This window comes from Anopheles bellator, chromosome 1, assembly GCF_943735745.2.
Source record: "Anopheles bellator chromosome 1, idAnoBellAS_SP24_06.2, whole genome shotgun sequence".
Taxonomy (NCBI): Eukaryota; Metazoa; Arthropoda; class Insecta; order Diptera; family Culicidae; genus Anopheles; species Anopheles bellator.
The window spans coordinates 4,248,177-4,273,659 of NC_071285.1; the positions used below are offsets into that span (position 1 = coordinate 4,248,177).

The 25,483-nt window shown below is 53.6% G+C and overlaps 3 protein-coding genes across 3 annotated transcripts; 2 read left to right on the plus strand and 1 right to left on the minus strand.

Moving 5' to 3' along the window:
• Window positions 1-6,157: 6,157 nt before the first annotated feature.
• On the plus strand, window positions 6,158-7,725 carry LOC131206716 (putative odorant receptor 83c). The gene is made up of 5 exons (XM_058199386.1): window positions 6,158-6,981; window positions 7,055-7,154; window positions 7,210-7,302; window positions 7,373-7,525; window positions 7,714-7,725. Exons 1-5 carry the CDS (start codon window positions 6,158-6,160, stop codon window positions 7,723-7,725), a joined length of 1,182 nt encoding a protein of 393 aa, XP_058055369.1.
• A 589-nt stretch (window positions 7,726-8,314) lies between these two features.
• LOC131208453 (guanine nucleotide-binding protein subunit beta-like protein 1) lies at window positions 8,315-9,725 on the plus strand. The gene has a single exon (XM_058201216.1). It carries the CDS (start codon window positions 8,569-8,571, stop codon window positions 9,553-9,555), a length of 987 nt encoding a protein of 328 aa, XP_058057199.1. The 5' UTR covers window positions 8,315-8,568; the 3' UTR covers window positions 9,556-9,725.
• On the minus strand, window positions 9,652-24,926 carry LOC131206720 (sine oculis-binding protein homolog A). The gene is made up of 5 exons (XM_058199389.1): window positions 24,831-24,926; window positions 12,739-12,969; window positions 12,399-12,531; window positions 11,331-11,648; window positions 9,652-11,256 (listed from the first exon to the last, which is right to left on the minus strand). Exons 1-5 carry the CDS (start codon window positions 24,915-24,917, stop codon window positions 9,833-9,835), a joined length of 2,193 nt encoding a protein of 730 aa, XP_058055372.1. The 5' UTR covers window positions 24,918-24,926; the 3' UTR covers window positions 9,652-9,832.
• Between the last annotated feature and the right edge of the window lie 557 nt (window positions 24,927-25,483).

Sequence of the window (25,483 nt, forward strand, 5' to 3'; positions counted from 1 at the left end):
TTGCACCTGGAAAACTTTACCCCGGAGCTAGCTATTTTCAATCCTGTTTCTGCTGACGATGCAAAATGGCGAGAAATGGAGCGTGAACAAGCGAGCGGCACGCTAGTAATAGTTTGTTTCCCGTGGAAAAACGGCAAGAACATCACGCTGGCTCCACCTGTTGCAGGAGTCCTGAGCTACGTTCAAATCGTTCTCGGACGGTGCTCGGGGCGAAGTAATCATCGAACTTTGCACGGTGGACTTTTCGGCTGATGCGACCAATTCGGCACTCTTTGAGCGCGATTAACGATTGCTGAATGCTGCTGAAACGGAAACTTTTGCGCTCTGAACTTTCCTCAAAGGTAATTCACCGTACAAAACCGTTGCTTTAATAACGTTTGCGAAGAGTTATTTAGATACTTACCGCACATATTTTGGGGCACATTTGATTGAAGACTGCCGATAGCTTCACTTCCGAACGATGGAGGCTTGCTTTGATGGCACAATCGCATCAGCTACCATGTCCGGTACAAGTTTGACAGCTCGAAGCAGAAGCTGTCACAAGAGCCCTGTCATTCCAATTCCCGCTAATCAACATGTTGCCATGGTAAAAAAAGGAAAACCCCATTATACACTTCATTCAAGGGGTGTTGGAACAAAGTCAGTCGGTAGGCGGTTGGAGGGAAATCCTACCGATTCCGGGAAAACCCCCAATTTCTTCGACACTTTTACGACACACACCACGCCACGTGGTGGCCACCGTTCGGGTGTTTAATAAATTTACGAGCGAACAAATCGATTTCTGTAAACCACATCTCCGACACCGATCGGCCGATGTTTTCGGGCCCGTTCCCGGGAACCGTCGCCCGGGAATTACCACGGATCGGATCCTTGGAGCCACTTAAAAAGAATGGGAATGAGCCCGCAAACAATCAAAGGGGGCTTCGCAAACGACTGGCAAACCTGCCGGTGGCCGGCCAGGGAAAGATAAAATCCCGCTTCGGGCAAAATCTAAACCGACAGTCCGACAGCCCGCTAAGCCGACGCCGTAAAATCAAATGCATTATCTGACAGAGCAGATTCCCGGCGCTTGGCCGCCGTCCTTCGCAAAGGTCACTGTGGGTTGTGAATAAGTTCCGGCTTTTTACGGCCACGGCCTGGGTGTGTTAGGGACTTTTCACAGGATGCATTAGAGAGGCGGTGCTTTGGTTGGTGCTGATTTTCACTTCTGCTGAACTATTTTGATAGAAACCTGCGGGAGGCCTTTGAAGGTCCCACAAATCGCGTTAGCGCATTAGACGGACCCGGACGGACTGGGGATTCGGGATTCAGGGACCGGTACCGGCGCCATTTAATTCCGCTAACTCACACTTAACGACCGCCACAAAACTCATCAAAAGCCTGGCGGGCTTTCTTCGGACGTCCGGGCAAAAGTTCGGGCTAAACAACCGGAACTTAAAAAGAAGGGGATCCGATGTGTTAATAGCACCCGGTCCGCGGGGTTTTTTGTTTCGATGCCCCCCGCCGCGCGCGTGTTATCCTTGAAACGGAACGGAGCGAAAAGCTCATAGATAATGTTGCTTCGAATTTCGGGCCCGGGATTGTTCCGGGAACACCCAGCAGCACCCTTGGCACTAAAGAAAAAAAAAACGGAAGGTAAACGCAATCATAAAATTCAATTTGTTGCACCTAATTAGGATCTAAGGCGCGCGCGGCCACCACAGGACCCGGCGACGCGTCGTCGTCTCCGTCGTCGGTGTTTAGTATCTCGTTCCGGGCGTTCCGGGGTTTTACGGTCGTGGGGATAAAATCTCAAAATATGAAATCCTTTGCCCTTAAGAGGACGGCGCCTTCATCAGGGGCACTGCTTTTTTCCGTTACTTAGACCTTAGGCTAACCTTTCAAGAGTTTTGTCGGATGTCCCTTCAGGTCGGATGTCGGGCGACGAAATCGGGACACGGGCTCGGCTCTCAGGAAGGCTCATAAAATTCGTTTAGGGCAACGCACTCGGGGAAAAAATGCTTGATGTTTGGATGCTTTCGGTGTACCGTAATAACACCGTCAAACATTCTCCGAGGCCAACCAGTAAAGGTTAAGCACTCTTCAGACGGTCACCGGGCCCGTTGATGCAACAGTTTTCACCGAGTGCTCCAATCATCTGGAACTTTGGTCCCCCGGAAACCGTCTGCAATTTGTGGACCTCCTGATGAAAAGCGGGGGGGGCGGTTCCGAAATTGGTTGGCAATTTAGCGACCCAACGGCGCATTCATTTTGCCATTTTTGAGTTCGGTTTTCCAATAAATATTCCCGAGAATCAGAATTAGCGCCACGCCATACATGATAACGCCATCAGCGTAACGAGGGTGGCTCCGGGTTTTCCGGTGCCCGGATCAGGACCTCGGAGAACGCTCGGAGTGTTTGACGTCACGTCGATTTTGAGTCCCCGGCGAGAGGCATTTATTTATCGCTTAATCAAATGCCAGACGCGCGCGTAGCGTTCGCGTTTCGCGATCGCGATTGGATCGACCGGGGCTATGACGTCACACTTGTGACGCCAGCTGGTCAGCTTAGCTATTTCGCCCTAAAGAGCCTCCGAAAAGGTCCTCCCCGTTTTTAGGGTGCCAATTTATCAGATTTAATATGGATATCCAGCTTCCAAAAGAAACATTTGCCTTGCTCGGAATCCCGAAGATTCCGGTACTGCATTCCAGACAAAACACCACTCGAGGTCTCGTAGGCGGGATTACTACAACTCGGACACCGGACACCAACCCCCCCACGGATTTTGCGTAAATCATCGAATACCATCGAACATTCCATCGGGAGGAGCACCGTCCGGACGGCCGCCGGATGACACTAATGCTTTATGGAGCGTGCCGCAACTTATGGGAGAGAAAATATAAAATTTATCACTCGCTAAATGGGCAATTCGCACCATTTTTCTCGGCATCTCGGGTTGGTGGGGGTCCTGTGACCACAAACGACAATATTGTGCTCTCACATTATACAGTCCGCCCGTACCCTTCCGGGGCCCCCCGCTCGTCTTGGAATGGGGCCGAGGCCCGGCGTTTTGCCCGGGGTTTACGGCACTTCAATAATATTTCCGCACCAGCGCTGAGCATTCGCATTATAAAGCATTCCTTTCCTTTTCCGAACCCCGCGGATCCCCGCGGATGATGAGCAACCCGGCGGCCGGCGGCCGGCGGCCGGCGGCCCCAAACAACATCAAAAATAGATAAGTCCATCCCAGCCATGGACATGACACAACAAATGTGCCGCCGGATCGGCCAGATCGGCCGGCAGCGCAAACCAGAAAGTTCCGTGCCGCTAAACTTCTCCATAAATCGTCCGAAATCGGTCAGAACTTTATTGCGAGCGTGTGACTTTATGTCCGTGTGCGAGAAAGGGTCAACGGTCTTTCAGGGGCCGAGCGGGTGCAGCGGGCTCTTCGGTGGTCATAAAAATGGTGGGAGCCCGGCGGCCCCGATCCGGACCCCCTGTTCCGGTGGTCGATAAATTCCCGTTCCTTCCCGTACTGCAGCGGATGTGATCCTGTGATTCCCGGGGGCGTAGCGGATCGAATGAATCCCGGAATCCGGAACTTTAATCTCCCGCCGCGGAAAGTTTTCGGTTTTGGAAACTGTTTGCGTTGAGTTTCAATGCCACTCCATTTTCCAGTTTTAGTTTTTTCGATAACTTTTAAGTTTTAGCAAGCTTAAGTAACACGCCAACGACACGACACAGGACGACAGGACAGGATTGACTGTTTGCGACACCACCGCAAGGCCGCAGATGAATTACAAATTAGGAAACGAAAAGCTTTTCACTATGATGCACTTTTTCCAATCAGTGTTGTGATGCACCGACGTCTCCCCTTGGGCGGAAAACCCGAAAGTGGAACTCACATTGCGCACTCAGTCAGCACGCACAGGTATTTAGACTGTATAAGTGGCAGCCCAATTAGTATGGCACCTTATCGAACTACTAGCTAAGCAGAATAAACGGAGAGACGCTCCCGGGCAACAAATCAGACGCTCCTCATTATTATTGGTTTTTTCGAATTAGCCCGATCTCCCCCGCTAATTGATCGAGACCCAAGCACAAAAAAAACGGAGATTGTACAATCAGAATTGCACACACAGAATAGAAGCTTCCATCTTCCCCGAATTCGAGCGGAACTCTCCAGAAGTTCCTGCGGAAAAGGTGTCCCTTGACGCGCATGGCAGTTGCAGCAGTGGTGATAACACGATAAAAGACTCGTTGTAAATAATCATTAGCCGGTAAGCGTATTTTAATCGACCAGCAAACCCTACGATCTCTGATCGCAAAGAGAGGAGAAAGCGAGACAGAGAGAGAGAGAGAGAGAGAGAGAGAGAGAGAGAGAGAGAGAGAGAGAAAGAACGGCTACAAACAGTTGCTGATCACGCGCGATCCTCTTTTCCGCGCACACGCAAAACGCACGAAGTACAAACTGTAATGTTCCGATGTTGGCGGGATTCCGAACCGAAATCCGAATCACCCCCCTCCCCCAGGGGCCCGGAAGTGTGGCCACACCCCAAACCCAAACGGTAGGCCGTCGGTCACCGTTTGTAATGCCATGAGGCACGCAAAACCACGAACAAAATGATAACTTGACAATCGACGACGGAGCTGGCTGGAAGTCCCCTGGAGCTGAGAGAGCGGGAGAGAGGGAGAGAGGAAGAGAGAGCGATCGATAAGAACACAATGAACATAAACCCCTTCTGAGCCTGAGCAAAAAAAGCCCCCCCGCCCCTTAAAGTGAAACACTTAATGCACTCCCCACGAGAAGTTAATCAATCACCAACGGCAAACAAACAAAAAACAAACAAAATAACAAACTATTATGAGCCACATTCGAAACAGTGTAAGAGAGAGAGAGAAAGAGAAAAAGAGAGGTGAGAATGGACAACACTTAACCCCCCTCGAGAAGCAGCGCCTGACCTGATCGATTCAACAAATCGCAACAAAACTGCAGAAACGTACGCAGAATGTCTACGCGCGTAGTCCTATAGGGAGAGAAAATGATGCAACAGAGGCCGTTCCTATTTTCCGCATGGCTTTAATTTCGATTCTCAATTAGAAAGCGGTCGGTGGAATGGAAGACGTTAACATGGCCCCCGGGAAAAATTGACAACCAGCAGTGGTTGCGCACGAAAATCACACGAAAACGGTCAAAGGAGGCGCAAAAGCCGTTACCAAACGAATCGAACAAAAAAGTGCTAACTGCTACGTAAAAAGCTGGGTAAGAAAGAGAGAGAGAGAGAGAGAGAGAAAAGAAAAGAGAAAACATGGCAGCAAAACAGACACAAACTTAACAAGGTAAGAACCCAAACCAAACCAAACAAAGAGAAAACGGAAGAAAACGCAGCTCTTATTATACTTGATATTGAAACATGAAACAAACCAAAAAAAAATGATTATATACATCGTATAATATATATATTATATATATACTTAAAGCATATAATGTATGTGAAATAAATGCCTCAGTCAGTATGAACCAAACTGGTGTATGGTGAGTTTTCCTTCCCGATTATCTTAGTAGGCACCGCTTGGTTGACGTGGCGCCTTTTCTCTCAACACTCGCAGGGAAGCAGCCTAACCTACGAGGAGGTCGGTTCAAAAAGTATCACAAATTTTGTGTTTGTTTTTTCAAAAAATTATTTTTCTATTCCCTTTGTCCCCTTCACAGTAATTCATACTTTCCTCCTCCTCCTTCGATGCCGTCTCTATCTCCTCAATCGTAGCGTAGCGTCGTCCTTTCATGGCCTGTTATGACCAACCATGTGCCACAAAAAAATGCCCTCGATGCACCTTCCAAGCACTTGATCTTTGCTCAACCAATCTCGTGTCGTAAATATTTTACAGACTTCGACCTGCAAGGGGAGTCTCAGGCCACGTCCTAATGGTAAATAATTTCTGCGCACTAATTTATTTTTTTTTTTTGTGAACATCTAAATCTTGGAACCCAATACGCGCGTTTCAGGGTCACGGACTGGAATTGGCCAATCGATAAGATCATAAAGCAATTAGCCGGGAACCGCTGATTTTTTGTCCAGTTTCCGGGCAATTACAGGATTACACAAGCAAGGCGCGCGAATCGCGGTGCTTTATAAAGGGGTAAGTCACACTCCACTGGTCCACCATTCGTAGAGCAATGTTCGCGTCCGCGGTACAGCGCATAAGAGCCGTGTTCCGGAGACGCCTCGAGCGTCGGAGTGTCGATCCACTCCAGCAGTACCTTCTGGTGGTGGACTGGCTCAATACGGTGCTGAAACCCGTCGGTTGCGACATATTTACAGCGGGATTTTCCTCGACCAACCCGCTGGCTTGTAACACGATGGTCAACATAGGGCTGTTCTTCTGTCTGAACGTGTACAATTTGTGGCGAACCCGCGCCGTTCTGATCGACTTCATGTTCTGCTTCGCCACTATGCTGTACGTCGTAATGATGTCGGCGAAGATGGAAGTGTTTGTGCACCGGAACAACCAGATACGAGAGCTGCACGGATTTAACCGACGGTTCTACGACCGCTTCAAGCGTGGCGACCAAGCACAGCGCGATCTGCTGACCGACTACACGACCGATACATGCCTGCTAGTTACCGTCTTCGCCATTAGCAGCAGCCCAATGTTACTCTTTGTGTTTATCCTCGCCTTACTCTGGTCGGCCCTGGTTGAGTTTACCCTGCCGTTCGCCTACGTGCTCCCCGGGATCGGCTACGATTACTTACTAGGGTTCGCCATCAACATGGCCTATCAACTGCTGGAATGTACCCTAACTACGATCGGAATCGTAGCGAGTGAGGGGATTTTCTTTACGCTGGTCCTGAACGCTTGCCTCCATCTGGACATGCTACGCCTGGACCTTTCCCGGCTCGCGGCCCTCTGCCAGACCGACGACGGCGACGGCGAGGATCGTACGCGCGAAATACGGGACAGAATCCGGACGATCATCGAGCACCATAACGCACAGCGCGAGTAAGTACCACGCACACTGGACCCGAACAGTATCTAATCATTTATTTGATCTCACCGCGGGGGGAGGACACAGCTACACGAACAAACTGTGCGGTCTGTTTGAGCTACATTTCTTCATCATTTTTGGATGCATCTCGTGCCAGCTCATCAGTATCGTTGTGGTGGTCGTGCTGGTAAGTTTCGCAAAGCACATCTTCTGCTAATCCTCCATCGAACTCCTTCCGCCAGGTTCCGGACTGGTTCCCCGGGTACTTCCTGTTCTTCATGCTCACCGGTCAAATCTTCTTCAGCTGCACGTTGGGAGAAATACTTGATTTAAAAGTAAGTGACTGTGGTGCGTCAAAAAGCGCACTTCCAGAAAAGGACCCCAGAATGTTCTTTTCAATTGCAGTGCGATGCGTTGAGAGTGGCGATCTACAATGTGCCCTGGTACCGGATGGAAGCGCGGGACCAAAAAGCCATGCAGCTGCTACTGTTGGCGTCCCAGTGGCCAACCCTTATTTCGTACCGCTTTGGAACCGTCAACATTCGGGCGTTTTTCAAGGTTTGTTGTTGTGAGATCCTCAGACAAGTGGAGGCAAATTAATTATGTCCTTTCTCCCCCAGATTTACCAAAAAACCTATTCAATCGGAACCATGATGGTAGGCGTCAACGAAGAACATTACGCCGGCGAGTAATGCACATTTTGGAGTTTTGGAAATTTGAATTGGCCCCCCTCGCAATCCCAATAGATCCTCGCTTAAGCGACCCCGTTGATGAAGAATCGCACTAACAACATTCACGCGTCGTTAAAGTAGATTCTGAATAAAAAATCCCGCACGGTTTGATGCACCGCAAAGTAGTTGTGATTTATCTCGAATCCTCGAAAGAAATGGATAACGGAAAAATAGGGAGTGGATATCCATTCCGAATTTGCCGCCACTCACTGGTGTTATTGAGTGTTCGTTCCCTAATCATCTTAAACATATTCCTTATCGTCTACTTTCCTTATCGTCTACATACATTTCATACGCGGTAAAATATGTCAATTTTGAACCGCACTTCTCGACAGTTTAAAAACAAGAAAAACTAGGCTAAAATCTATTCACTTGCAGTACGCAAACACATATTCGTATATTGTTTACTTTTTCAATTATAATACAATTCAAGCACTTTGATTATTCAAACAACCGAAATCGCATCGTTACGATGAGTTTGAAATATTTCCATCCCATTTGGATTGAAATATTTCCATCCCGGCATCGCTTCGTAACGCAGCGACGTAACGCTTCTTTGACATTTGGCCCAAAACAATTGTAAACATTCTGTCGCGGGCCGTGTGTACATTTTCGTCTGCGCGTTCGTCACCGAAAAAGAATGTCCGTTTTTTAAATCGTTAGTGCCTGTTGCTGCCATTCCTTGCCCTTTCAACCTTGGACAGCTTGGACGCACAACCCTCGGCACCGTATCAGCCGGTGCTTTGATCGCCTGGAAACAAGGTCATCAGTTGGTGCACCGCTCCGCTAGTGCCCGGAATCGCCCCGTAATGCGCAAAACAGACGAAAAACGATAAAATAGCCTAGCACCCCGCCCCGGCACTCCGCAACATGGCCTTACTACCTCCGGATCCGGTGTTCTGTCTGAAACCGCTCGAACACACGTCCTACTACTCGCTCTGCTTCCGCACACCGGAACATCTTTATGCCGGCACGGCAAAGGGCACCGTCCAGCTGTGGGAACTACAGACAAACCGTACCTCGTACCAGCTATCGGTGGGCACCAGTGCCGTCCTCAACCTGGCCCACACCGATGACGCCTTACTGACGCAGGAGAAGGAAGGAGCGGTGAAACTGTGGGCCCTGGCCGACGCCGACTACGTGCTGCGCCACGAGATTTCGACCGAACACATCGGCTTCTGTCGGATGGCGCACGACGCCCCGTCCGGCACCGTGATAATACCCCGCGAAGGATCGGTCATCAGTGTGCTGTGTGCCAAAACGTTTAGCGAAACGATGCGCTTCACACCGCCAGCGCCAACGAGCGGCGCCACCACCGCCGCCCCTCCGTACGGCTCCGTCATGTGCTTCCGGCCGATCGAACTGCAAAGCCAACGGTACCTGCTGGCGGGCTACGAGTCCGGTGCGCTGGTCCTGTGGGACTACCGCACCGGGCGACCGGTTGCCGGGGAAACGGTCCAGCTTCGGACGGCCGATGGCGACTGTCTGTTCACGGTGGACTACGATCCCGTCACGAACCGCGGTGTGGCCGGTGGATCGTCGGACCGGCTGTTCATTTTCTCGATCGACCGCAAAACGCAGCAAGTGGCCCGAAAGACGGAGATTACCATCAAGAACCCGGGCATTCACCGGGTCACCATCCGGCCGGATCTGAAGGTATTCGCCACTGCCGGCTGGGACGGGCGGATTCGAATCTTCTCCTGGAAAAGCCTACGGCCGCTGGCCGTGCTGACGGAGCACAAGGGCGAGCTGCTGGACATCGGCTACTCGCACGGCAAGGTGACGATGTGGAACGCCCCGATCATGGCCGCGGCCGGCACCGATGGGCAGATTTCGCTGTGGGATCTGTACAAATGAACGGCCACCGGAACACGACGGAAACACCTCACGGGATGGGAGTTTGGGCGCTGGATTGTTCGCTTGTTTTACTTTTGTTTAGCGTTTACGGGCCTTGCCATGTGGTTATATATTAGCTATTGTGAATAAAAACAAACAATACACCGTGCGCACAGCTTGTGCGCGTTCGTTCCTAACCGATGGGCCTATGACTCGAACGAGCGTGTGCAGGGATCAGGGAAGGAACACTGGCCCGCCCGCCCCGATGGTGGAATTGTATTCCGGCGTTTTACGCTCGCTACTGCTCTTCGGCCGGGGCCTGCTCCGCGCCACCGTCACTCAGCAGCAGCGGGTCACTGGGCTGTGGTTGGGACCGCGGCGGCTCGATCTGCAGATGTTGCTGCACCACGAGCCGTTTTCGCTTCCGCAGCGGACGGCTACGCTCCACCAGTTCCTTTCGCTCCCGTTCCATGTCTTCCTCCACATCGTCGTTGTCAGCCGGTTCCGGTCCCACCACCATCACCGTTCGTTCCGCCGAGCTGCCCTCGGAATCCTGTCGCACCACCTCCAAGCGCTTAAACCTGGGAAACACCGGATCGGAAGGGGATTCCGTTTCGATCGTCGCCGGTTCTGGTTCCGCAGATGCATCGTGAAGGGTTCTCCGTTCGTCCTGACCCTTCCCGACGCCACTCACGGTAAAATCGAGTGGACCATCGTCCTGCACGGTGTCCGGTTCCTTCTGCGGGTCCCGCGTCTCTTCGCTCTGTGACGCCTTCGTGTCGTCGGATGGCAGCGCTGCTTTGAGGAAGTCTATCACAGGTATCGGTATGGGAATGGGTAGCGGCACCGGCACGATGATCGGATACGGGACTAGAATCGTCACGGGAGGGGCCGCCGCGGCAGCACCCGGGAAGCCAAGCAGCGCGGGCACTGGTGGTGGCGGTCGGTGGCCGGGTGGCGGACCACCACCACCCGGCAGTGGACTCGGTGGTGGCGGCATCGGTGGCACCAGGCCCGCAAGCGGACCGCCGTTAAAGCGCAGAGCCGGATTCAGAGGGAAGAACCCGGGTGGCCGGATGAGATTCAACCCGGGTGGCGCCAGAAACTGGGGCGGTGGTGGTGGTGGTGCCAAAACACTGGCCCCGAGCGGAGGCTCTCGTCCGTCACCACCGAACACCGGGTGCTTTTTCTGGAGCATCCGCAGATCCTGCACGTTGGGCGACATGACGACCACCGACGACGGCAGGGCGGCGCACGGTTTCATCCCGGACGGACTTCCGGACGAGGACCGCAGATTATTGTTGGGCACGTTGTTGTTGTTGTTGTTGAAGCTACCGACCACGACCGATTCCCGGGTGGCGGCGGCGGCCCCAGGATCGGATTGAAGCGACGCTCGTTTGGCGTTGGTGGTGGTGATGGAGGAACTCATTGCCTGCGGCCGGTGACTGGGTCGACGTTTGCGGGAACCCTTCGGACTAGAGCGGCTCGCCAGTGCCGTCGCGAGCGTCTTGGAGAGCAGCTTCGATGGCGGGGCGACGGAAATGAGTGGCTTTTTGGGCAACGGGGCACGCGTCGGAGATGGTGGTTCCGGTGAGGAGGAGCGAAGGAGCGAAGCTAGCTCGGACGGGGCCGGCGACAGTGATTCCGCCGAGCGATCGGACACCGGCGACATCGAGCAGCTTTTACAGTTCTTCATCCACAGTTCGGGCGTTATGAGACTTCCTGGAAAGCGACGATGGAAAGAGGGATTAGCTCAGGCGGTTCGCGACGGACCCTGGGACAACCTGGGGACTTACCCGCCGACGAGCCCTTCTCCTTCAGGTGCGGATTCATCTCCAGGTGGGCCTGCGTTTCGTTGCAGAAGATTTGCATCTTGTACTGGTTGAGACACTTGTCCGAGCAGAACTGCAGCTGCGAGGCACCGTCCTGGAAGTCGACGTAGCTGACGGCGTGGCGCACGTGCCGGCACCAGTCGCACGTTTTGGCCCGCTTGAAGGACGCCCGGCGCGACTGCGAGAAGCACGCCTCGGTGCAGAATATCATGCCTTCCGTCGTGCCGAGGATGCCGGTCTGGTGCGCCGGGATCACCTTCCGGCACCACTGGCAAATCTGCTCTGTTGGGCGCGGAAGAGAGAGCGAAACAATCGATTACGAACGATGGCCACAAACACGCGTGTTTTAATTAATCCCCCGGATCGAATCGCACGCCCCGCTCCCGGTAGTAGGTTAATGAGCGAAAAATGAAACCCGGGGAGGGCCAAAAACAACGGCCACGGGGGCAGGGATCTGCTATCTGGACATGGTGCACTATGCATTTGTGAGCACAAATTTATTCACAATTTTCCACAAACTCGCGTGCCCGCGTAATGATGGAAAACAATACGCACCCTGGAGGGTCGGGCGGGGCCAGGTGCGTATATCACTGCATCGAATCCGATGATTCGAAAGGGCCAGAAACAGAAAGAGGAGAAAAAAAATTGGACCTAATGGTCGGGTCCTATCCATCTCTACTCTAATCGGATGGGATGGATGGGGCCTAGCTGATAATGATGCGGGCTGCCAGAATCTACACTCTCCATACTCTATCTACGGAACTATCCTGGACAAACTGGTGCCGGTGAAATCCTATACACCGCCCTACACATTGTTTGGGTTGCAGCAGGAACGAAGGCCTTTCGCGCGGTTTTAATGAAAGGTTCCCTTCAATCGAACGCAGATTTATGCCGATTTTTTCCTAATCCTCAGCGAGCCTAAAAGAGTTTCAAACGGTCTAATTGAGTAACAAAGCTACAGTTTCGGCCATTACTTGGTCAAAAACGCGTTCCGTGTGTCGGCAGATCGGCCCCGTTTGGCCAACCACTTACCCGGTTTGTCCAGTATTTTCATCATCATCGGGCTCTTGGAACTTTCCCTCGAGCTGTCCTTCTCGGACGTGGAACTTTCGCCGTGTGCAACCTGAGCCTGGAGCTGCAGCTGCTGCTGCTGCTGTTGATGGGAGTGATGATGATGTAAGACGATGCCGCCACCACCCATTCGGGCCGCCCCAGTGGTGGACGCTCCTGCCGGGATAGGATCTTGCTCTTGCAGAGACGAAATGAGATGATTAGCAGCACTGCTTCGCTGTTGGAGGCTTCGATTTCTGGATGACGACGACGCGGACGCGGACCCGGACGACGACGGTTGGCCACCACCGCATTGTTTCACTTTGGCTTTGGCCGTTGCGGAGGGCTTCGAAGACGGCGAACCGGGGGACGTTATCGTCGTGATGGGCGCCTCGCTGTTCGCATGCAACCGGGTCGTCGTCGTCGGCGGCGGTTCCTCGTCGTGCGCCCGCGACGAAGACGCCAAACTGTTGGCAGCCGGCAGCTCCAACCGATCGACACTGTCGTACCCGTACCAGCCAAGGATATCGTTCATGGCCGTTTCAGCCAGTTCCTGTAGGGCGAGAGAGCGAGATGGGAAAGGGAAGATAATTTTTCTGTTTTCGGTCCCAGTTTCAACCCAACAGCAGCGGAGTGGAAGGTCATGTTTCCGTACGGAAAAGTTTCCTCTTTCTGCACACGTCCCGCCTGTATGTGGGTGTGTTGGGTGGGTGTTTGTGGAACATGAGTCGAGATGAAAACATCCCTTGTCCCTTGACACGCGCGTCGATTACAGCGTTGGACGGCGTCACACGGGAAGCACTGGTCGGGGGTTGTGATGTCTGGTCGGCCGGCTCAGGATCCAGTGACTCGTGCCGTGCCGTGGTGATTCGATGCTCTAAAAACCCTTTATCACCGTTGCATAAAGGACCCAAGCCGACCGACCGTTGCGACCGTGCGCGAAATTTTAAACTGACACATGAACCGACAGAGCACAGCCCGGGCGGGCCGTCACCCTGGCGCGCACACGAGTGTCGATAAAATGATCGCCGGAGGACCAACCGGAGAGGGCCGCCCTTGAAACCCAAGAACCATCGGGCCGTGTACCAGCGGCAGCCCCGGTGCTCGTGGCGCGTGTTAATGAATCCTGTTCGCCGGGCCGTCGAGTCGCCGGGAAAAAAGCGGATTCCCCCGAAGCACAGGATCCCGAAGCCATCCTCTGCCCAGAGTGGAGAGGTTACACTTGAGAACGCTGTCGAGATATTGGAAAATGGACACCAAGCAGACTGAGGCTGAGTGTTTGGACGCTTTTCCTCAGTCAACCGATACGACGTTCGGCTGAACCGTACCGTGTTACGGAGTTACTACAGGGACCAAAAACAAAAGGGATTTTCTTTGATTATCCCGGTCCAACTGGCCAAACGGTCAACAAAGAATACTATTTATAGCTTGTGCGTTGAAAGATTATTTGATTTCTAATTCCAGATATCTTTTGGCCAAAGTAGTACAGATGACAGTTGGGATAGTTTTCACTCGGATTGGATTACCGCCTTCGACTGTAATTAATAAACGGACGGCAACGGTTGATCAAACGGACACACGGAACCGATCGATTACTCATTACCGACGAGATTACAACATCATTCCGACGATTTACATGCCCCCATGCTTCGGCGCCGCATGATAGATTCCATGTTCCGAGCTCCGAATGTTGAATGTATCCGCCAAGCAGGCTGGCAGGCGACCACGCGGAGGCACCCCGAAGAGATCGATTGATGTTGAGACACAACAAACCAAAAAAAAAAATGGTGGCCCCAACGCGTAAGGCACAACACGCAAGCGCACGATCGTAAACTTGGAGGCTCTCGTCGAGCTCAACACAGAAAAACAATCTCTCCTCCGACCGTTAGATAATACTTCTAAATTTCAGCAATTAATTCAGTGCCGGGACACACGACGGGTACACGGGAGATCCCTCGATACCTGACACCCGATACAAGGCCCCGCGACGGTCCTCCGCGGGGTGTTATTTGATCTCCACGCTCCACCGTCATGGAGTGGTTTTGATTTAATTCTTCTACTTTTTCGCTGCTATTTCTCGCCCCATTGCGTGGTTTTGCATTCGTTTAGCCCCGGCCCTGGTCAATCGGAAATATCGATAACACGGGGGGGGAGGCGGGGTGCTCTCCCACGTGACACCGACCACCGACGATCCGGGCGCGCAGATCGGAGAGACAACTCGTTAGGCAGATAATCGATTGTAAACCAATAAATTAGTATTAATAAAAACAAACGAAAAAAAAACGCTAACGAAACCGATCGTCCGACCGATCGGCCCGAGACGGATTTGGAACGAAACGGGGGTGGGGGGATCATAAAAGCCTGCCACGCAAGGAGATCGAATTCACGAGATTCGAAGCAGAGCTTGGAATTAGAACGTTTCGAATCGGACCCTTCACGGCTTTCTGGTGTACTGCTGGACACTAAAAACAGGGGCATCTTCAGTTTCTCGACCAGCGCCACTCTTGCCACAGACCTAACGTGTTTTCGCGAGCTCGAAAAAGGCACTCAAAATGGACCTCAACAGGCAGGGCAGGGCTTGCCAGAGAGCTGGGCCCGTTAGCGCGTTGGTCCTGGTCCTGGGCGTAAAATCCTTCACTTGAACGATCAGGTTTCAACACAGCACCGGGGCCCGTAGACGACGGCATAACAAATCCATTAAATAATTTATCACACTTCAGCAAGATCGTTGGTCAACGCGCCAATCGGCCACAGTCCAGCAGCCACGGCAGGAAACTAAATACAGGCATATCTCGCCGACCCCGGCGTGGTGCATTAGTGAAAGCCTTTGGGGTCGCGCGAGTATCGCTTTGGAGGACCGCCAGGCAGGCCGGCGGTTACGCCGCAATCATCCATCAATTTGTCACCGGTGCGTGGTTGGAGCGGTCATTCTTGTCGGCCTGCGATTTGGGTTTCGCACCTCCCAACGCACTTCCAAAGGAGTAGCCTACTGAGACTGGTAGAAGCAGCTGAAGCAGGGTATGATTGATCTGTACTCCGAGGCTACGACGTCCGGGAAGAAGATCTATAAAGACTGTGGACGGCCAGGACATTCCGGCTGACCGTGGATTAGTCTGTCCAACTGTCATTTTAAAGCAGTTTCCGCAAGAAGCAGTAGTGTGCGCAAATATTGACACGTGGCCATCTTATCCCCGTAACACTATCGCACTACAAACTGTCAACCAACCCAACCCATTCGCCGATGTCCACTAGATGGCTAACGTCGTTGCTACTATACCCAGCCGCCGGAGCTCCCTCGCGCGAGTGTGTGTTTTGAGCGGGTTTTATTACTTTTTAATGTGTGTACACTTTCATTATGAAAGCCGGCCCGTCCCGACCGGCCCGAGAAAGTTGCAATAAATTGCAATACGTGGCGCCGCGGGGAGGGAGAGAAAGCGTGCGTGTCCGCACGCTTCTCCATCACGCAAACTAGCTTTGACAGAGGACTTTTGGGCGTTCGGGCCGTTTGGGCGTTTGTTTTGTTCCTTTTCTCGGTGTGTAGGATGCCCGGGAGGATCAGGTTACCTCACCTGGCGCGCTAATAGATCGTTTAAAGCGATGTTGGCACGGCAACCCGGTCAAGTTTTGGAGGTGCTGACAGCCGGTAACAATACACGCGAGGACGTCGGTTAAATTCGGGACCTCAGATCGATTACTCAACGGGCTCCGAGAGCGCGTGGCGTGAAACCACGGCAACCGTGCTTTGACATACACCGAATCACTTCTTCTCCGAGAACCCCAGTAGCCATTGAAAGTGTTCCAAATTAGCTGCAAACCACTGGCAGAAGGAGTCGGGAGTCGTGGAGAGTTTGTTGCCCTGAATCCGGAAGCGCACGCATTGCTCGCGGTCAATGAGCGTGTAATACGAAGCATCGGGCGCCACTCGGCACCGGGAGATCCCGCAGGCCAACCAAGTGCTCCGCGTCAAGCACCGTGAGCTTGGTCTCGGGGTCTGTGTTTTATTAAATGACACCACACGGCGGTCCTCGCCCTACGCTTCCTGTTGGAGAAGAGCGCCTCCATCATCATCTGCTGGCCTCGGGTGGATCGAGCAGATGAAGCAGGCCGTCCAACTCCGTCGAAGAAGTGTGAATGTGATACTCATTTACTCCGCCAGCCTGCCACCCAGCCAGGCGTCGCGTCCCGTCCCGTTCGACAACCGACAGCGCCCGTGTGACACCGTACCGAGCTCGTGTCGGCTCAGATTCCATCGTGGAGCCCTCTGGAGATTAGCGCTGGAAATCGATAAGGCACTGGCGGCACTGGCGGTACCGGAGGGCCGCTGCTCCGGCTCCTAAACGACGAGGACCCTCTCGCTCTCGGAGTCTCTCGGGTTGCAAAGGACAGGGAAATAAACAAGTATTGTAATACGATGATGACTAAAGTTAATTAATTGAATAAGAAAACGAACAGTGTCACATTGCGGCCATCGGAGCGTCGACGACGATCTTGGCTGCAGTGCTGCTAGCGCCCGTTGAAGCGAAATGCCGGCGGCAGTGATTGGCCTCGGTGCACGAACCGTGCCGGGCTGTGGCCGGGTTTCCAGCGCGCAGTGGAGCCCCCCGCGATCACAACCGATCCACGATCAAGTGCCAGGATTTATTGCCACTTGCGTTGACGCGTCGTGCCATGCCCAAACATGAGCGTGCCCGCGGCAGATGGGTGCACATCAGGAAAGGTTCCATTACGTTCGCGATGACAGGAACCGCACCGTTCGCTGCGTACTGGGAACGAACTAGCCCCGTACATTGTAGCTCTGAGCGGTTTTGGCGGTCCTGCCAAAACCGAAAGGGAGCCCCAGCAGACCGGACGGCGATCGGTTCCAATTAGGAGTCCCGCACAGTCCTTGAGGATACCACCCGGGACCCGGCACCGTATAAAACTGCCCTTTCGTGAATGTCGCGAGCGACTTCAAAGTTGCCACAAGCGGTGCTCCTGACAAAGTTCTAAAATTACAGTTGGTATTCAATATTTGGCCGCGCGTCCGTGCGCTCCGTGATTTGATCTTGATTGCGCAACGTCAATTTCCCAACGGGCGGGCCGCGGCAGGTAAAGATCATATCGCGCTCTATCTCGCTCTGTCCCTCTGGCTGACGTCAAGGTGCCGTGTCGTGCCGTCGGATCGGGACGGACGGATATTTAATAATTTGCTGCTGCTGCTGCTGCATACGCCGATACGCCGCCGCCCAGGCAAGTCTGCAAGAATGTATCGGGTGAGTGCCGCCGCCGCCGCCGCCGCCGTGCACGGGAAGCTGGGATTTATAATTATCCAAGTGGCCCTTCCGCGGGGATTTCTTCGGTCCGCGCGTCATCCCCGAAAGGTCGCTTCCAACGGTCGCCCTCCCGATGGTCGCCGGTGCGCGCGGCGTGTAATAAATAGTGGCAGATACCGGCGACCGCGTCACCAGAACCTCGTCCGCGTCCACGCTGTTGTTGCGGGCTCTAGAGCTCCAACAGCAATCCACCGCGTGGTAATGCTCTCCGATTGCGCGGGCATTAAATATCGGCGCACCACATGTCACCATGTGCGCGTCCCGGCCGCTACATTCGGTGCGCTCTTATTTATTGCCCTTGCCGCAACAAAATATGGTCCTAATTAGGACGGGCACACATCGGACACGGGCGCGGGTTCATTAACGGTCCGGCTGGGTCGGGGAGTGCGGTTTGATTTCCAAACGCCCAATACACCGTGCTTCTCACCGCCGTCGCAGCGCGTTGCATTCGCGCAACGCGAAATTAAAATCCCTCGACGATGCCAATTCGAAAACACCATGACCTCGCCGTCGCCGGCCGTGCGTGTGGGAACTTTTGCGCCAAGAGAAACCGCGTGGACCCCGGACGCGCGCGGTCACATGCCGAAGATGTTTTGCATTGACGCGGCACGTATCACGTTTCACGGTGCGTCTCAAATTACCGATTTACCGACACCGAACGACGGGGACGCGCGCGACCATCGCGGCTATACTGCCACGGAGTCTTCCTCGCGGCGCTTCCAGCAAGTTACGACCAGCGTACCAACGTGCACCGAATTGTGTTTTCACTTCGGGCTTGGAAAGGATCATCGACGAAGCGCGGCGCTGAACTGTTCCGGGCTCTGGCGGGACTGGCGGGCCGACTGCAGGAAGTCTTACTGCCGTGGCGGGCGAGACCATCAACCACCCAGCCAGCCAGCCAGCCAGCGGAAGAGAGCCATAAAACACGCCAAACACTCGTTCTTAACCAGTTCTGGGACCGTAGCGGTGGTGCTCTGACCGGCGACGACGACGACGACGACGACGGCGAGGACGAGGTTTCAAATTCGATACTCGAACGGTGGTTTCGAGTTGCTTAATAATGTTTTAACGTTTGAAAATTATGTGTTATTTTAGCGTACGAATTCACCCTCGGCTCCAATATCACCGCGTTCGACGGTTGAGGGGGGATGGCGTATCGTTGCTTCTCATCATCATCATCGTCATCAGCGGCACCAGCGCGTCATCGAAGTTATAGTTCGCTCGCGTAACCGGAACCATTCGGCACCACCAGACCCCCACCAGAGTTTTCCCATCCAGGGACCCAGGCCGCGCGTCGTCTTCAGCGACGTCGACAAGCCCTGCACCGCCACCACCGCCACCGCCCGCCCTATGGCCACCGCGAAAGGCGAGAACTTTTCGAAACTGAAACCCATCACTCGCTCTCGCTCTCTTTCAAGGGAGCGGCACAGAGTGAGGAGCACTCGGAGCAGCAGCCACAGCAGCATAAAAAAGGCCGTATGATGATAAAATCATTGAAACCGGATCTCCAGCCAGCCAGCCAAAAGGTCTGCGCGATGCCGTTCGTTGTGCAGCCTGTTCAGTGAACATTTTCGGGATTCCTTCTCCCATTCTGCTGCCGAGGGTTTGATTTCGCGGAACACGCATTCCCCGAAATCCTACCGGAGACGCGACCCCGGCACACACATGCTGGCAGCACAGTTGACTCGCGCAACAACCGCGGGCGCCGCTGATCGGTGCGATGCCGAAATGCTGACCGATATCCGCCCGGATGGGTTCACTAAAATCACAATAGGAAAAATTAAAAACCTGAACTAATTGCAAATACCTCGGCTCACTTGTGTGTCAAATCCACGCCACGCCGGATCCTTTTGTACGGTTCGACGACGTCTTACGGCCCCGGGAGGAATTGTATGGTTAGAACTTGGTGGTAACTTGAAACCTTCACCCCATTTGCACTAGGGCCGAGGCGGCCCGGCGGCCATCAGAACCGTGTGTCCCGATCCGGTCCGGTTTAGCGATACGGTGCGCCACCATTGGAATGGAACCATATTTGCCAATCTCAACGAAGATCTTGTAAAAGTTGAGCCCAACAGCCCCGATGTCTACTAGATCGGGTGGCGTTGACAAAGCGCTATAAAATGGTGCGATAGAATCAAAGAAGCCCAGGCACAGCCAGTTGGTCACAGTGCACGACAAAAAAATCCTCAGAAGCTATAAAAACTAAGGAGGGAATCTTTCCCCTCCAGATCTTCGCGAAAGAAATATTCAAAATGTTACCCAATTCGAAACAATCCATGTCAAAGCCCAAGTACGGTGTACTTCTAAAGAACTGTCCTTCTCGGTCTTCTCGGTTCCAAACCGGAGCGTGTCTCTTTCGCCGGAACATCTTCGTGTATTCATAAACGTCAAAGATCCCCACGATCCAATTTCCGCACCGAGAGAGAGAGAGAGAGGCAGAAGACACGGGCCGACCCCGGAGTGTGCCTCGTTAGCCATCATCGGCAACGGTGTTGCACCATTTTAATGACTGTCCAGCTTCATTAATCACCCCAAGTGTACCGCCAAGCCCGGCATCCCCCCGCCCGGCAAGGAAATGGTTAGAACGTAGAACACGAGAGACAGCGTCGAGCGCGCTCGAGAGACCCGGAACCCCAGGTAACTCTACACCTTAAAATGTCTCATTTATCCCACCGCCCACCAGCCGCCGGCGCGCAACCCTTCACAGGCCATCCATCAGGACAGGCACCCGCCTCCTGCCTCATTATTTGATCCCTGGGAAGCTCCACTTTTCCGGCTACCGAAGGAATGCGATACGCCGATGCCGCCGACTCCTGCCAGCCGGCCGGCCGGAAAACTTCACGGACGTGGCAGTGGCGGAACCGAGCCCGGAATGAAATGTATCCACGTTAACGTGTGTGCGTGCGACTCGGGGCGATTAGGCACTGGTGCTGCTGCTGGTGCTGTGCTAAACGACTGCTCTTCTGCATGGTTCGATCCGCGCCGATCCGATCGCCGGTACGGCAAATATGTTTTTCAATTTCACCCATCAGCACCACCCATCTGCCCCTGCAGGGGGCAGAGCAGGAGGTGGAAAATCTAAACCCGGCGCTTTTGCGCCCGCTTCCCTCACCGATCCCGGGGGGGTGGAAATCCGATATTCGACGCCGAGGCACAAATCAACCGACGAACGCCGGATGGCACACGTACCACCGTTCAGGAGAGTGTGCATCATCAGCATCATCGTCGGCGTCATCTTTGGCACGACGGCGACAGCCCTAGACGGGGCCGGGCCGGGAGGGGCGACTGTGGAAACAGAATCCGATACCGTGCGTTTCTTGTTTCTAGTTCTCAACGTTCAGGTCAGTCAGTCATCGGTCTCGCATGGTAACAACACGCGCGCGCCCCGGGCCCCGGACGTCTTTGCGCAATTTTTTAAACAACATATTACCCAAACCGGCCAACCGAACAACCGACCGACCGGAGGCTGTGTGAATGTTTAATTATTTTTATGCTCTGTTTCCAGCGCGCGCTCGGTGTATGTGTAAGTCGATACATGTCCGGGCGAGTCGGACTCCAACTCGGTAGCCTTCCCGGCCCGGCCCCGACGGAGGCTGAGTGTCTCGGGCAATCGAAAGTCACCCGAAAATGGTACTACTACCTCCGCGAGAGGTCGGTTTCGGTGTCCCGTCCCCGTCCCCCCCGAGGCAGCCAACAATAATTAAGCGAACGAAGTACTGCCGCCGGAGGGACGTCTACAATGAAAATAAATCTTTCGCCCGAAACTCAATACCGCGGGCCGAGAGAAGGGGCCCCGCGTAGAGTGGAATAAATAATGCAAAAACGCAGTGCCACGAAATCAAAGCCAATCGGGTTGTAATCAAGCCCCCGGGCCTCTGGCGACGACGACGACGACGGCGATACGAAAATGCATCAACCTCGTCTCGGCCTTATCACGTCACGTCATCAACCGGGGGGACCGAACACGGACCTGAGCGGCAGCAGCCGGTCCGGTCCGGTCCCGGCCACAGTCGGATCCCGGGTCGGGATCACATTATGACTGCTGCAACTTCATTTGCACTGGATCGCATTTCAATTAGCAAATCACTCGGCACGCCGGTGTGTGGTGTGCATGTCGCCGGTCGCCTGCTGGACCGGTGTGGGAAAACCTGACCAGAGTGGTCAACATGGTTCAACATACGACGCCGACGTGGCGGTGGGTTTTGCATTACGAATTCGGGTGTTCTTTGCAATCGCTCGACAGAGACAGAGGTCTTCCTGAAAAGCTATCAATAAGCACGGTGCGGCCAAAACCGATCGAGACCTCAGCAACCTGTGATTTTTCCTGCATTTTTTCGTCATCTTTCTGCTGCTAACCTTCAAACTGATGCACCCAGCCAAGAGGAACTGTAATGAATGACATTGAAAATGATCTAAATGTTAAACTGATCTAATCTTCAAACGGATGTTGCTTACCGCTCCATAATGCTCAATCGGACATTTGCGACATTTCTACCATTTTCTGTCGTAGATTTCGGACACTTCCGTTTCCCGAATTAAGCGAAGCGGGATCGCCGATCCTTCCTATTCCTGGCTACCGATCGCTTTCACCCATAGGAAGGCCCACAGCGTGGTGGATAAAATTTCACAGCCGGCTGGTGCCACCGAATTTGAAATTGGCCACCGGCCACTGGCCGCGGGGCGTATTGCATTTTGTTGCTGCGTCTGCCCGAATCAACCCCAGCAAAAAATATGTTAATAAACCGTTTTAACCAACGACACCGGGGCCCCGTAACCGTATACAGCGTCGTCGTCAGCAACCGAACAATTCGTTGACCCGTGTTCCCGACAACGAGTTTTGAGCCCCTTTTTTAATGCTTTAATGTTTGCCCCCCCCGTCCCTGCTTCACAACAACAACAGCCCTGAAACGCACGCTGAGGGCCACCCCGAGGTCTAACGCCGTTCCGATGTTCCGATCGATTCAGGTTCGCAGTCGGTGAAAATTGAGCCGAGTACATTTGTTTCACGGGATCCCCGGAATTTTGCAGCACCCTGGTGCGGGCAAAAAAGTGGAAATGAAAACGGGGAGGGAAACCCCTTTTGGGGCGTTTTTCAGTTCCAGGGTGTGGAAATCTCCCCCGTTTCGGTCGCGGATCGAACGCTTTAATCGCGATGTGAAGGAATTTAATATTCATTTTACTGTTTTATAATGTAAAAATCCGATCGGTTGCTGACTGTGGGCCACCGGAAGATAATAAATCATTTAGCTTCAACTCTAATGACCAGCGGACGCCAAGTTTCCCACTCCGAGCGCTCCGCGGTTGCTTTAAGACTCGATCGAGCGCGTATCCCGCGCGTGTTTCCTCTTTCGACATCGACTTCAAGAGCCGACTGTCGGTCGGGCGCGGCCAACCGTTATTCGGTCTGTCGCACGAGAACACGAGTGAACGCGGTTCCAATTTCCGCCCGGGTCGTTTGGCAAGCGGCCTCTTCAGCCGAACCGGGGCGTTGGGCCAGAAAAGTGCCTTTGAAATTGAAATCGAAACCCGACACAAACCGTTCGGGAGCCGCACGGAAACGCGACGCGCGGCCTGACATGCGCCCGATCCAGATGGGACACGGCTGCCCAGAGAGTCTATGTCAAAATTTATTAAACTCTCTCTCTGCTTTCGCTGGATTGCGAAAAGTCGGCCTCAGTCAACGGGAGTGTGGCCCCATAACGGCCAAACAACATGTTTAAATAAAATATGGAACTTATACTCTCCCGACACACACTAAAGTCTGTCGGAGGCCAAAACGACCGAAAACCGGCGGAAGGTGTAATAGATCCCCCATAGCGCTCACCCAGCACCGTCGGAGGGCCGGGGGGCACGAGGCCACGAGGGCCAATGAGTCGGAAAAACTGACAACGGCAGGTGTACCATCACCAACCATCGTGTGGCCGTTTGAAATCGTAGAGGACTTCACAGGGACCGGCCGGCCAGTCGGCCGCCCGACCGTGTTGCTCCGCCGTGCCGTGCCATGTGCCATTACATCGAATGCGCCCCGAATGGCGGAAGATAAAACCGATCCCTCTCCGTTGGCCCGGTGCACCAGGGTGTCACGGATTCGTCGTTGGATTACAGTGTTCTGCCGCCGCTGCCGCCGTTCGGTGGAAAACTAAATATAAGTTTCAGCAAATTGCACCCAACCCGACCAGCAGCAGCAGCAGCAGAGTCAGTAGTGGTCGGGTGATAATTTCATCCATCGCGACCCTCCCCATCCGGTCGCAGGGGGTCGCCCACCTGGCCACATCGGTTTCTAATTACAACTTGTTGCTCCACGCACCCAGGGAAGGTTTGGGAATTTGGTTTATGTTTTATGGTGCCCAACCAGAGGCCTCAGATACGAGGCCAATTTGCACATTGCATTCCAATAATTTGTATGACAAGCATAAAACACGACACACGGTGTATGGTCCGGCCACGGTACTCCGGTGGTAATGTGAAACATGCTCGCTGCCACCATTCAGGCGGATTGGGCGCAACAGTTGGTTGCGACCAGTTCAAATGCCCGGAGCACACCAGTTATGATTCCAGTCCGGAGCTTTTTCGCGCGAAACTCCGCGCCAACAACCCTCTGGGAAAGCACGGCAAGAAACACAGTTCCTATTACCATTCATTATTGGGTTGCCATTACGCAGAAATGCGTCCGGGTCGCGCGGGGCTGCGTTTCTACAATATTTCACCTCAGCGTTCGGCGGCTTATTCTTAGACTGAACATTACCGGCTCCGGTTACTCTGACAGGGACGAGCGCGACACGCCACCGGACACCACCGGGACGCGCGTCCCGTTGGCTCGCACAGTCGGCGACACCCGTCGGCGGTGACCCGGTGTCGCGGAGAGAGATGTGCCCCACTGGCCGCTGGCCGGCAATCGGAAACCGAACTCGGAACACTGTCCGGTGTAACAAAATATCCTGCCACCCTGGTGGACGTCCTGGGCCGGTGGTGACTTGTAGAGTAATTACCGGTTACTAGAAACGCGTACCCCAAAACCGATCACCAGCGCTTTGGGTCCACCGGGAATTGGGGTATTTCCTAGAAAAGGAGCGCAAATAGTATCCACACCGAATTCACTCACCTTGATCGTGTCGTTGTCGGAGCAGAGCTCTTTCTTGACCTTTATCTGGGGCGGTGACGAGGACGTTGCCGATGAAGCCGCTGCCATAGTGGCCCGCTCTACGCTCAGGATTGCATTACACGTTGACGAAGACGACAGAGTTCACCCCAACAGGACAGTGGGCAATTCTATGCCGCGCATATTCCGTCCGACCCCTTCTCGCCCACTGTTCTTTTTGGGGAGCTTCACGTACCACACACACACGATAAGAAGTTTCCAGTTAGTGGCCGATGTGGGGTCAACAGGAGCCGCCGAGCCGAGAAACACAGTCACATGATGACACTGCACGAAACCTGATCCGAGCAGGCGTCCCACCAAATTTCACTCTTGTCATTCGATTCGACGTGAAAGAAGCGCCTCCGTTGGATGTTCACCGCAGGACTACACTGCGTTATCCTTGAACCCGCCAAACGGCCGCGTAACACTTCACTTGAACACTTTCACTAAATGTGGCACGCTGGAACGAGAAGATTAAAAAAATTAATTCCGGCACTTTTACGCGCATTCTTTAATCTTTCTAGCCCCATTTCTACTTCTATGCCATCCTCTTTTGATCCTATTTTTACGTAAAGCGTATTACCATGGCCTTCTGTTTGAAAATATTTTTAGACCAA